The 14,027-nt window shown below is 43.6% G+C and overlaps 1 protein-coding gene across 2 annotated transcripts in view; it reads right to left on the reverse strand.

Moving 5' to 3' along the window:
- Positions 1-1,607: 1,607 nt before the first annotated feature.
- The window catches only part of LOC137335155 (Na(+)/dicarboxylate cotransporter 3-like), a 51,826-nt gene continuing 39,406 nt past the window's right edge, over positions 1,608-14,027 (reverse strand). Inside the window, exons 10-13 of one of the 2 annotated variants that reach the window (XM_068000302.1) lie at positions 13,252-13,364; positions 10,858-11,019; positions 4,539-4,676; positions 1,608-3,163 (exon numbers count right to left, since the gene is read on the reverse strand). In XM_068000302.1, the coding sequence (XP_067856403.1) occupies positions 2,987-3,163; positions 4,539-4,676; positions 10,858-11,019; positions 13,252-13,364 (590 nt within the window). In that variant the 3' untranslated portion in view covers positions 1,608-2,986. Of the gene's footprint in view, positions 3,164-4,538; positions 4,677-5,152; positions 5,994-10,857; positions 11,020-13,251; positions 13,365-14,027 lie in introns of those variants that run through there. The other variant, XR_010966346.1, reaches the window with a different exon arrangement.

Below are 14,027 nucleotides of genomic sequence, written 5' to 3' on the forward strand. Positions count from 1 at the left end.
ATGAGACGTTAAACAGAGGCCCTGTCGGTCATCTCAGGTGGATGTAAAAGATCCCATGACACTATTTCCAAGACGAGCAGGTGAGTTCTCCCCGGTGTCCTGGCCAATATTTATCCCTCAACCAACATCATTAAAACAGATTATGGGATCTTTATCACATTGCTGTTTGTGGGAGCATGCTATGCGTAAATTTCCTGCATTACAACAGTGACTATACTTCAAAAGTACCTCATTGGCTGTAAAGAGCTTTGAGATGTCCTGAGGCCCTTTCTTTCTTTATTGAGAGTCTGAGGTCTCTGCTCTCAATACACACTTTTGCATATTAACCCATTCTTTTCTGTTCTTATAACACTGTAAAACTGCAGTGACAGATTATAAATTAAACAACAACTCGCATTTATATAGAGTTGTTAAAATAGTAAAAAGTTCCAAGGCGCTTCACAGGAGCGATTATCAAACAAAATTTGACACTGAGCCACATAAGGAGATATTAGGACAGGTGACCAAAAACTTGTTCAAAGAGGTAGGTTTTAAGAAGCGTCTTAAAGGAGGAGAGATAGAGAGGCAAAGAGGTTTAGGGAGGGAATAAATGCATGCATAAAACACATATGTGACTTGCTAAAAACATTGAGTAAAACCTTAAAATCCTTTTAATCCTCCATGGCTGGGTCCCAGCCTATTTTACAGCTCGTCCGCTGCATAAGTGCATCAGAAGGGCTGAGGACTTTTGGCCGAAGTGTGTTAGAACACGAGGCTGACCACGGACCATCAACATTAAATCCAACCGTAGATAATCCTGGATTAACCAGATATAGGGGGTGATTTTAGGAGGCAGTTGCAGGTGGGTTGGGGGCTCCGAAAATCGCGGAAATCCCGTTCGGGTTCGGAAGCCGGCTCCAACCCGCCGACTTCCAAGTTTCCCAGGGACCCACCTGTGTGTGCGCAGGTGACCTGAAAACGGAAATCCCGGCGGAAATTAAAGCCGGCGGGATGACTGTTAAAGAACTAAATGTACCTCATTGAGGTACTTAAGGCACTTTACCTGTGACAGATTAAGCAGTTAGAAAGATTCTTAACATACCTGGGCGGCTTGCCCACCGCTTCTGATTCACGCCTGGTGAAACCAGGCATAAAGGGGTGGATCAGGGAACAAGAAACTAAATAAATTAAATAAAAAACCATGGAAGGAAGTGAAAACACTAAATGAACCTACGTTTGCACACTGCTCCGATGTCTCCTGCTCCGATGTCCCCCTCTTCACCCCCCAATGCCCCCCTCCTCACCCCCGATCTTTCCCTCCCCTCCTCCCCAGGTCTTCCAGTCCAGCGCCGGATCTTCCATTCTCCCCCCACTCTGGTCTTCCGTTCCAGTGCCGGATGACGTCTCCCTCTCTCTCTTTCTCGCTCCCCCCCACCCCCCCTCGCGTTGCAGCTCCTGACGGCAGCCAGCCTGTCACTCAGGGTGCCGTGCGCGAAACCCGGAGAGAATGTTAATCATCACCAATCAACATGCAATCGCATCGGAAACTATAAATTTTGTTCATGTGGGTTTGCCACGTGTACCTTCACCCCGCCACCATTGTAAAATCGAGCCCATAGAATTTTACAGCACATTTTTATTTTCTCAGGAATTAATGGAGCATTATGCTTTAAAAAACATTTAATATATATATATATATATATATTTTTACAAATCTTGGTGTCAATAAACAAAAGCAAATGCCTATTAAGTATAAAAGATAAACTTTTACAAGAGCTCACTGCGTTACTTTTGCGCAGTTTCATCTGTGAGCAGGTCTAACACCGAGGTGGGTATTTGCAGGGCTCAAGGTGGGTATTCGCAGGGCTCAACTCTAGATGCAAATTATTTTGCACTTAAGAAATTGTTTTGTTACATTCTTGAACTAAAATGCTGATTCAAGAGGAGTCATCTGTGAGGAACTAGTTTTCGCTGGTGACTACTGGTTGCTGTCAGGTCACAATAATCTACAGAGAGGGACAGAAGTTGATTATAAAGGACTGAGCGCGCACACATCAAACTGGCCCTTCAGCGCCCGTTTCTCGCCTGGAAAACGGTTGCTGTCGGGTTGTTGACTTTATTATGGTCCTGACATGACCATGTTGATCTTCAGTGATATTGGCCTAACTTGGCCAAAGAAACCTTGCCTTTGGAGATGGTTTTCAGCCGATCAGAGGCCGATTTTTTTTTATCGTGGGTCCCACTTCCAAACGAATGGCATGACACTGGAAAAAAGATACGGTAAGTAACTACATTTACTTCTAAGAAAAAATGTAGAAACAAAGTTTGTTAACCAGAAATGATGGTAAAAATGAAAATAAAAACAGGAAATAGACAAAGAGGAAGAAAAGAATGATGAGAAAGGAGAAGGGGCAAGCAGAAGTAAAGTATTTCTAAAAATAATTTTTCAAATGTGTTTATTTTTGTACTATTGTATTAATATTACAGGAACAAAGTTACCCCTGGCATTCGAGTAACTTTATTACTGAAATATTAGATTTTGTTTCAATGGCACTGAAAAAGCGGAGGGCAAATGACTGACTGTAAGCTGCTCTTTCATAATTCTGGTCACTTGTTGTGGAGTGGAATTGTGAGCAAGCAGGTCACTTGCTGAGGTGTCGTGCATGACCGGGGGGACACAGGGAGGGGAAATGTGGAAAAAGTAATAAATAACTTCCACAAAACATATGATCTCTGGTGTAAAATAATGTCCTCAAACATTTGGGTTCACACTTTCAATCGCTTCTGTCTTTGAATGAGTGGCCCTCAACAGTTTGAATACTAAAGTCCCTTGCTAAATACTCATTACATTTTCCTCATTAATTATACCAACACAAATTGCTTAAAGAAAGAGCGGCATTTAAGAGTGTGGCCCACTGGAGCTGGGCTTCATTGCTGATCTGACCAGTCTTTGAAATCCAGCCGATGAAAGGGCATCGGACAAGCCAAGGTAGCTCATGGATCCACATCAGTCCGATATATTCAGAAATTGCACGCTGGTGCTTGTTGCAGCTCTGGTCTGATTAATGGATATCTCCGCCCAGTTAGGAAACGTTGACAACTTGAATATGAGACTGCCCCATGTGTTGAGGGCCAGGTTAGCAAAGATGATTCCCAGGATATTCATCAGTATTCCTGTCTTCATCTGGTGAGACAAAGCCAGTTTTAGTTTCTCGTCAGAGGGCAGGGTTTTCACTTCTGCAAAACGCACAGAAGGCACGATGGAAATTCAGGTGGCACTGCCCACGATTTCTCAGTGCGCACCTGAATTTCTGATACACTCTCAGTGAGGAGCTTTGCCCGCTGATTGCGTGGATTTGTAAAATTATCCCCTAGTTCTTTTTTCTGTCTCTGGTTCATTTTTGTGTTCACCGAGGTGAGGGGTGTCAGTCATCAGGCATGAAACGTTCTGCCACTTTTGGCTCCCAGTACCAAATAATCTCACGTCAGGTGTATCACGGGCCAGATGCAAGGTAGAATTTTACTCTGCCTCGACATTTTGCTGGTGGTTTGTCTAGGTCATCTAGGAGAGGCTCTGAGTAGAGAGTCCAACACTCTTCCATAAGTGGGGAAAGAAACCCGGAGGCTCAGTTACCCAAAACAAATGGTTGGGCCTCTCCCCCCTGCCATGTGACAAGAAAAGTTTCAGCTGAAAATACACCCGATGGTTTACTGAGTTATAATCAAGACCACTGGTTTTTAGTTTTCATCGCAACAGATGGAACTGTGGAATATAATCCTCAAAACACTGACCAGAATTCTTGAATCTCATAATAAAAAGAGAATTTGACTTTGTACATTATAGGCAATGCCATTTGTTTTCCATTTCCAAGGAAAAATGGAGGGAATGGAGGAATGTAATGACCAAAACACTGATACAAATCCTGGACTCCAACATAATAAAAATGGAATTGAACTTATTCAGTCATAGAAACATAGAAAATAGGAGCAAGAGTAGGCCTTTCGGCCCTTCGGGCCTGCTCCGCCATTCAAAATGATCATGGCTGATCGTCTAACTCAGTATCCTGTTCCCGCTTTTTCCCCATATCCCTTTAGCACTAAGAAACATATCTATCTCTTTCTCCTTCTTGAATACATCCAATGACTTGGCCTCCACTGCCTTCTGTGGTAGAGAATTCCACAGGTTCACCACCCTCTGAGTGAAGAAATTTCTCCTCATCTCGGTTCTAAACGGCATACTCCTTATCCTGAGACTGTGACCCCTGGTTCTGGACTCCCCAGCCATCGGGAACATCCTCCCTGCATCTAGTCTGTCTAGTCCTGTTAGAATTTTATATATTTCGATGAGATCATCTCTCATTCTTCTAAACGCTAGTGAATATAGGCCTAGTCGACCCAATCTCTCCTCATACGTCAGTCCTGCCATCCCAGGAATCAGTCTGGTAAAAGTCATAGTGAACCAATTGCCCTGCTTATCATTGTGTGGCATCTATAGTATTTTACATCCTTTCCCATCTTGGTAATGATAATAAATATTCTAAACATCGATTTCCACATACCATATCTTTGACCTTTAACTGCCCTGAAGTGAAGGCAATGGCATTCGGAGGTGTTGCGACTGGCAGCATGAAGGCAAATGAGCAGCTTACCACCCCTGGAATCATCAGGTACAAAGGATTCACTTTCGCACGTATGGCCTGCAGGAAGGATTACAAGTTACAAAAGTGTCAACTGCAAAACTTTTGATGGAAATTGGCAGCGTTGAAATCGAGCGAAACTGCTTCTTAAAAAAAAGTAAAAATCTTTCGCGTCTACCAATGTCACTTAACCCTTTGAATATTGAAAGATTTTTTTCTCTATTCTTTCAAAAGAGCTTCTTCCCTCTCATGCTCAAAAAACAAAGAAATCAATGGCACCCTGGTGCTCAACAGTGCACAGACATCTTTTCTTTTGCGTTACATTCCCAAAGCAGAACTCGAAAATTGCATGGATCCATTTCTCAGACCCCACTCCTCCTATAATAAACTAATCAATGAATCAAGGTTGCATTGTCAATTCTGCGACTCTCAAAGGGTTAAATGTGTACGTTGAAGTGCACTGTCTTTCCCCTTTTAAGGATGTTAAGCACCAATCCCTGCTGGAAGAACGCATGTGTGATAAAAATCGGACTGACCTTGGCTGCAATGCCCCAACTCCGGGTGATTAGTCACTGACACTTAAGGACGGATTTTCCTTTGGCGTTCTGCCAGTTTCTTGGCATAACTCCAGCGGACGGAGGAAGTGTCCCTCCCCAGCTTGCTGCCACATCTGGGGTTTTCTGCTCAAAGTGGCGGGGGACGAAGAATATGTCAGTCCCGATGAGATACAAATGACGTATGTTGGACGATGTATGGTCCCACCATTTGCACCATAGTAACACTGGACGCTAGGAACGTCAATGTGTTCCTGTGTTTCAGGGTTGCTGTGGGGGCAGAGGGGCCCTTTAAAAATTGGGAGGACTCACTGTTGTTCTTTGAATAGTTTCATGGGGTATTGACCAGGTAGAAAGGGCCTCAGTTTAATATCTCATTTGAAATTCAGCACTTCTGACAATGCAGGACACCCTCAGTATTGCACTGAATGAGCTAACGAGCTCAGGTCTTGTAAAACTTTGTTAGAACAGTGCTATTTCATTAAGAACCAATTAGAATACTTATTAGTGGATCCTCAGATGAATAAGCCAGGCTGGTATTTAGGTGATTATTATGTCACAGCTGCAGAAACAAGGCAATGTTCTTGTAGCAATTCCCCGTCAACTGTCTGTTGTGGAGTATTTTACTAGCTGTTTTAAACTGAGTTCATATCATGCCATATTACTGCAATAATGCAGTTTGGATTTTGGAAAAGATATTACAAGGTTTTGTGCTACTGTCAAGTGTCAAATAGTATTGGTCCTTTAATTGTCACTATGTGGATTAAAAGGAAATGGAACTTAAAGCTGGCGAGTTCAGCAGACCCACAGATCATTTTGCAATCTGTCCAAAAGAAGAACAAGCAGGTGTTATATACAACAAGAGGAGAAACCTCAAAAAACTGAATGACAGAGTTGGAGAAGAGTTTATTGCACTGCTGACATCTTTAAAACTAAGAGAACATTTTTCAACTAGACGTGCTGATGAGGTTAAAGGCTCTTTAAGAAGATTTTTTTGGTTAAGGTATGGATTTGAAATACTATCTTGTTTTTAAACTTCTGTATATCTTTTACAAATTACTCTTTTATCCTGTATAAACCTGATCTGCGTAGTGATATTTGACAATCAAATTAGTTGGGAGAGAAGCACGAGGTAACCAAGAGTACACAAGGGTAATGTAGTAGATGTAATATATTTGGATTATCAAAAGTCCTTTTATGAGGTACCACGTTGTAGACTCATGGCCAAGGTCAGAGCATGTAGAGTCAGGGGACAGGTAGCAGAATGGATAGCAAGTTGGCTACAAAACAGAAAACAGAGAGGAGGGGTTAAGGGTAGCCAGGAGAGAAGTGGTGTTCTATGGGGATCGGTGCTGGGAACACTGTTGTTCACAATTTACATAATGATTTGGATTTGGGAATTGGAAGTACAATTCCAAAATTTGCAGACAACGCCAAATTTGGGGATGTAGTTAATACAAAGTTCAAAATGCAAGAGGACATTAATAAACTTGCAGAACGGATGTGTAATTGGCAAATGAATTTCAATATAGCTAAGTGTGAGGTGGTGCATTTTGGTAGGAAAAATAAGGAGGCCACATACTGCTCAGATAATAAGAGTCTAAAAGGAATACAGGAGCAAAGGGATCGAAGGATACAGATTACACAAATCACTAAAAGTAGCGACGCAGGTTAATGAGGCAAATCAAGCATTGGATTTCATTTCCAGAGGGATAGCATTGAAAAGCAGAGACGTTATGTTAAACTTGTATAGACCTTGGTCAGACCACACTTGGGAGTACTGTGCACAGTTCTGATTTCCATATTATAAAAAGGATATTGAGGCAATGGAGCGGGTGCAAAAAAGATTCACCAGTATGATACCAGAACTGAGAAGGTATCCTTATCAGGAAAGGCTGAACAAGCTGGGATTTTTTTTCTCTTTTCTGGAGAAGACTGAGGGGTCACCTGATAGAGGCCTTTAAGATAATGAAAGGGTAGATGTAGAGAAAATGTTTCCACTTGTGGGGGAGTCCAAAACTAGAGGTCATAAATATAAAATAGACGTTAATAAATTTGATAAGGAAATCAGGAGAAACTTCTTTACCCAAAGAGTGGTAAGAATGTGGAATGTGTTACCAAAAGGAGCATTTGAGGCAAATACCATAGATGCATTTAAGGGGAAGCTAGATAAACATATGTGGGAGAAAGGAAAAGAAGGATCTGCAGATAGGGTTAGATGAAGTACAGTTGGAGCGGGCTTGTGTGGAGCATAAACGCCTGCATGGACCTGTTGGGCCGAATGGCCTGTTTCCTGTGCTGTAGTTTCGATGTTATATAAAAGTTCATTAGGTAATTTACCACATTAGAGTTATTACATAGAATTACACTGAATGTACAGCAAAGAAATAGGCCTATGTAATAACCCTAATGTAGTAGATTATCTTATGAACTTTTACATAACATTGAAACTACAGCACAGAAACAGGCCATTTGGCCCAACTGGATCATGCCGGTGTTTATGCTTTACACGAGCCTCCTCCTTCCCTACTTCATCTAGCGCGATCAGTATATCGTTCTAGGGTTGTTAATTTTTACACCCACACTGTGTTATCTATGCAAGACCAGAGTTACTAAGAAGTGCACAGCCTGATCATGAGGGACTGGCTCTGCTCCTGGGAAGCACATTCGAAAGGGGAAACTGAGCTTTAGAGCCTGAATTATAATAACTTGGGTTGCTGTCTAATTTGAGTGTATGACTGCTTACGTTTTCTTGAATGTGTGTCTCGCATGTTATCCTAGGGTGTCATGATGTGGAGATGCCGGTGATGGACTGGGGTTGACAATTGTAAACAATTTTACAACACCAAGTTATAGTCCAGCAATTTTATTTTAAATTCACAAGCTTTCGGAGATTTTCTCCTTCCTCAGGCAAATGTTTCAAGAGCTCCTTGAAGCCTACGCATTTATACATATAGAACAATACATGGTGTTTACAGACTGCCCCTGCAACTGCCCGTTGCCAAGGCAATCACCGTGTTCAGACAGAGAGGTGTCACCTGCAGAACCTACAGAACAGAACAGACTATTGCAAAGAAGCATACCGACAACTGGACAACCAGGAACACTACAGACGGTTACCCGCAGATCCGACCAAAGAACACACCCACCAGCTCAACAAACTGATCAAGACCTTCGATCCAGACCTTCAAAGCATCCTACGCATTCTCATCCCACGTAATCCCCGCGTGGGAGACTTCTACTGCCTCCCAAAGATACACAAAGCCAACACACCCGGACGTCCCATCGTATCAGGCAACGGAACCCTGTGTGAGAACCTCTCTGGATACATCGAGGGCATCCTGAAACCCATCGTACAGGGAACCCCCAGCTTCTGTCGTGACACTACAGACTTCCTACAAAAACTCAGTACCCACGGACCAGTTGAACCAGGAACACTTCTCACCACGATGGACGTCTCGGCACTATACACCAGTATCCCCCACGATGACGGCATCGCTGCGACAGCATCAATACTCAACACCAACAACAGCCAATCTCCGGAAGCCATCCTACAACTCATCCGCTTCATCCTGGATCACAATGTCTTCACCTTCGATAACCAGTTCTTTACCCAAACACACGGAACAGCCATGGGGACCAAATTCGCACCCCAATACGCCAACATTTTCATGCACAAGTTCGAGCAGGACTTCTTCACTGCACAAGACCTCCAACCAACACTATACACCAGATACATCGACGACATTTTCTTTCTATGGACCCACGGCAAGGAATCACTAAAGAGACTACACGATAACATCAACAAGTTCCATCCCACCATCAAGCTCACCATGGACTACTCCTCAGAATCAGTTTCTTTCTTGGACACACGAATCTCCATCAAAGACGGGCACCTCAGCACCTCACTCTACCGCAAGCCCACGGACAACCTCACGATGCTCCACTTTTCCAGCTTCCACCCTAACCACGTCAAAGAGGCCATCCCCTATGGACAGGCCCTGCGAATACACAGGGTCTGCTCAGACGAGGAGGAACGCGATGGACACCTACAGACGCTGAAAGACGCCCTAGTAAGAACGGGATATGACGCTCGACTCATCGATCGACAGTTCCGACGGGCCACAGCAAAAAATCGCATAGACCTCCTCAGGAGACTAACACGGGACGCAACCAACAGAGTACCCTTTGTCGTCCAGTACTTCCCCGGAGCGGAGAAACTACGCCATGTTCTCCGCAGCCTTCAACATGTCATCAATGAGGACAAACACCTCGCTATGGCCATCCCCACACCTCCACTACTCGCCTTTAAACAGCCACCCAACCTCAAACAGACCATCGTTCGCAGCAAACTACCTAGCTTTCAAGAGAACAGCGTCCACGACGCCACACAACCCTGCCACGGTAACCTCTGCAAGACATGCCAGATCATCGACACAGATACCACCATCACACGAGAGGACACCACCCACCAGGTGCATGGTTCATACTCCTGTGACTCGGCCAACGTTGTCTACCTCATACGTTGCAGGAAAGGATGCCCCAGAGCATGGTACATTGGCGAGACCATGCAGACGCTGCGACAACGGATGAACGGACACCGCGCAACAATCGCCAAACAGGAGGGTTCCCTCCCAGTCGGGGAACACTTCAGCAGTCATGGACATTCATCCACCGACCTTCGGGTAAGCGTACTCCAAGGCGGCCTTCGAGACACACGACAACGCAAAATCGTCGAGCAGAAATTGATAGCCAAGTTCCGCACCCATGAGGACGGCCTCAACCGGGATCTTGGGTTCATGTCACGCTACACGTTACCCCACCAGCGAACAAATGTTATCTGTTTTTAATATAATGGGTCATTTGCTGGCTCTCTCTGCCTTCCGGATGTTTCTGCCTCTCTCTGTTTTTTTTCTCTTTTTTTTTTCCCTGTTTGTTTTTTTGTTGAATGTGTATTCGGGGGTTCTGCAGGTGACACCTCTCTGTCTGAACACGGTGATTGCCTTGGCAACGGGCAGTTGCAGGGGCAGTCTGTAAACACCATGTATTGTTCTATATGTATAAATGCGTAGGCTTCAAGGAGCTCTTGAAACATTTGCCTGAGGAAGGAGAAAATCTCCGAAAGCTTGTGAATTTAAAATAAAATTGCTGGACTATAACTTGGTGTTGTAAAATTGTTTACAATCCTAGGGTGTAGTAGTAGTAGTAGTAGCAGCAGCAGCTTAATTGGGGGAAGTGGGTGGAGAGAGAAACAAAAGCAAGACAGCAAAGTAAGAAGAATAAAGCAGATAAAATGAGAAAGCGTGAACAGTAAAGTGCGCAAGGCAGAGTTTCGTCTTCCGGGAGCACATATTAGGAATTTGCATGTGTGCTTCCCATGATTTTCCATTCATTATGTTCCTAATCAAGGGGAACGGGCACACAGCTTCCTGATATGTGCCCCCATCTGGTAAAGCTATGTGACGGGAGTGCGAATTTGTAAGTTATATTGTGGAATCCAAGAACTCTGTTACGTACATAAGTGAGAACACACAAAGAACAGCATGGGAACAACTAAACTGTTTCTATCCTTTTTTGGTGTTTGCAGCCATGGGGATACAAAAAAAAAAGAAAGTAGTCTGTGGGAATAGTCGCTGTTTATTCTGCAGTTTGTCCAATTGATCAGGAAAAATAAGCAGCGAGCTCACCAGTTCGGCCAAAATGGGCAGAAATATTATGCTTGTGGCGGTGTTGCTGGCAAATTCAGTAAACGCGGCAATGACCAGGCAGGAAAGCAGGGCGGCAACACTGGGTGAGACATGTTCCAGGGGATGCAGATGACTCCCGATCCACCTCGACAGCCCCGACACCTAGTAACAAAAAAAAACGGAGAAGAAAATCCCCAGAAACCAATTTTAAAATACATGGAACACACGAGCACTTGAATTAGCATTTTGATATGGCATTAGATCGGGTTATTCTCAAATGGTACTACAATAAATGCTGCCTGAAGACATGCAGACAGTAGGGACCAAATGCATTAAGACCCCAAGGCATGAGGGACTTCAGTTATGTGGCGAGGCTAGAGAGACTGGGATTGTTGTCCTTGTAAAGAAGAAAGACTTGCATTTATATAGCGTCTTTCATGACCTCAGGACGTCCCAAAGCACTTTACGGCCAATGAAGTACTTTTGAAGCGCAGACGTTGTTGTAATGTAGGAAACGCGGCAGCCAATTTGTGCATAGCAAGGTCCCACAAACAGCAATGTGATAATGACCAGATAATTTTTCTTTTAGTAATGTTGGTTGAGGGATAAATATTGGCCAGGACACAGGGAAAGCTACCCTCCTCCTCTTCGAAATAATATCATGATCTTTTACATCTACCTGAGAAGGCAAACAGGGCCTCTGTTTAAAGTTTCATCTGAAAGACGGCAACACCGATAGCGCAGTGCGCTCTCGGTACTGAAATGTCATCCTAGATTATGCACTCAAGTCTCCAGAGTGGGACTTGAACTCATGACCTTCTCACTCAGATGCAAGGTTGCTACCTCTGAGTCACAGCTGACACCTAAAGAGCAGAGAATGTTAAGAGAAGATTTAATAGAGGTGTTCAAAATTATGAAGGGTTTTGACAGGGTAGATAGTGAGAAACTGTTTCCACTGGCAATCCACAATAACCAGAGGACCCAGATTTAAGATAATTGGAAGATAAGTGCCGGCTTAATGGGGGCAGGGAAGATAATCCCAGGAGGGGGGATGGGCACAGAGGGACCACCAGCGGGTGAGAAGATCTTTGTGCATTAATGCTCCCTCCTGGCCCCGCAAAAATCCTTCAAAAAAATTCACATTTACTGTATTTTGAGCATTTTTCTCCCCCCACCCCTGCCCTGCAGTGGTCCCTTTAAAGGCTGCTGGTTAGGCTGCTCTATGCCAAATAACAATGGTGACCATGTGCAGCGCAATCTCTGTCCATTGGTCCCTGAAAATTGCATTGACCTGCTCTGGCCTCCCATTTTTAGAACCGGATGGAAATGGCAGAGGGTGGATCGGCAGTGGGGACGGTAAGTTGCGCGTGTCAATTTTTCCCCGCGCTGCTGCCCCGTTTACTGTCCGAAAATGGGGACGAGAATCAACCCTGTTGTCTGGTCACAAACGTTTAAAGAACAGGAACAGGAAATTTGTACCTCGGGGTCAAATTCTTCACTGAAATTACTGAGGAAATTAAGAAAGAGAATGCAGTGGTTGTGTTATATTTGGACTTTAGCTTAGCTAAGCTTGGACTTAGCTCCACGTTTTGGGACCTCTCTAGTTCTCCATATATACAAATGATTTGGACACAGGATAATAGGCTAAATTTTACAATTTTAGTCCTTCTGATGAGCTTCATTAAAGGTACATATTGGAAATTTGGGTGTGCATTAAATGGATTGAAAGTTGTGTCAGCCAAGAACCAAGTGCACTTTTTTTCACTTACACTCCTGCTTTTAAAAGGAAAATGAGTTTCTCCATTTCTATATATAGCACTGAATACAGAAGCAAGGAGGTGTTGAGGAATCTGTACAAGACACTGATCAGGCCAAAGTTAGTGCATTGCGTGTAGTTTTGGGCACCTCATTATAGAAAGGATATTGGACCCACTGGAAAGGTGCAACATAGGCTCAGGTAGAGGGATGAGGTGATTATAGTTACAATGAAAGATCTGAAAAGCTGGGGCTCTGTTCACTGCAGCAGAGATGTTGAAGGGGAGATCTGATTAGAAGTGTTCAAAGTTATGAAAGGGTTTGAGCGGGTGAATGGTAAGTGGTTCTTTCCAGTGGCTGGTAAATCGGTAACAGCGGGCATAACTTAGAATTAGTACTAGAAACATAAAGGGTGAGGTTAGAAGACATTTTCTCACATTAGAATATGGAATACATTGCCCATGACCACTGAAGCCAACCCAATCACAGTGTTTAAAAGGGAGTTAAACACTTGAAGAAAAATATTAAAGGGCGAGGGGAAAATGGGTCTAGATGAGATAGCTCGAGCATGCAGCTAGCAATGAACGACTGAAATGGCCTTCTCTTGTGCTTAAATCTCTATGATCTTACAGCAATTACCTCACATCCTTTTGCGATCACAAATCCTCCTCCCAGTAGTAATATTACATTCCAGGCTACGTTGTCTTGGACCTTTTTCCAAGTCAATAGTGGTGGGTTTGGAGTAAATGGCTCTGGTAATGAGAATGAGAGAATTAAAACTTCAAAAAAAATGTAATGGGCTGGTTCATTCAGTTGAGCTCAGTTATAATGATTTCACTCACCACTGGTATGTTTATGACAGGTTCCAAGACACAAGCTGATATTTTCCATGAAGCTTCATCGTCATCAACAGCAACAACTTGCATTTATATAGCACTTTTTTTAATTGAAAGGGAACTTCAGAAGCGATAGGGGGAAAAAAATGGATGCTGAGCCCAAAAAGGAGAGATTAGGAGGGTTGATAAAAAGCTTGGTCAGAGTTTGGCTTTCAGCAGGATCTTAAAGGAGATAGAGGGTTTTAGGGAGGGATGTCCAGATGGTGGGGCTTAGACAGCTAATGACCAATGGCAGGGTGAAGGGGAAGGGGTGATGCAGAGTAAGACAGCTAGCTCTGACAATGAGTTACAGAGCAATTATACAACCGAGCGATTCACACCACCTTGTACCCTACTCTTGTTTTTCTCTTCTGGTGTAGAACATTACTGAACTTCTGACATGGTTTACAATCTTGGTAATTATTATCAAAACCAGGGGCAGCTTTAAAAAGTCTATTTGGTATCTAAGCATGAAAAAAATGGAATATTTTCTTCTTGGGTCTATTTATCTTTTGCCATTTGGCCAAAACAATAACAGGG

This window comes from Heptranchias perlo, chromosome 19, assembly GCF_035084215.1.
Source record: "Heptranchias perlo isolate sHepPer1 chromosome 19, sHepPer1.hap1, whole genome shotgun sequence".
Lineage (NCBI taxonomy): Eukaryota > Metazoa > Chordata > Chondrichthyes > Hexanchiformes > Hexanchidae > Heptranchias > Heptranchias perlo.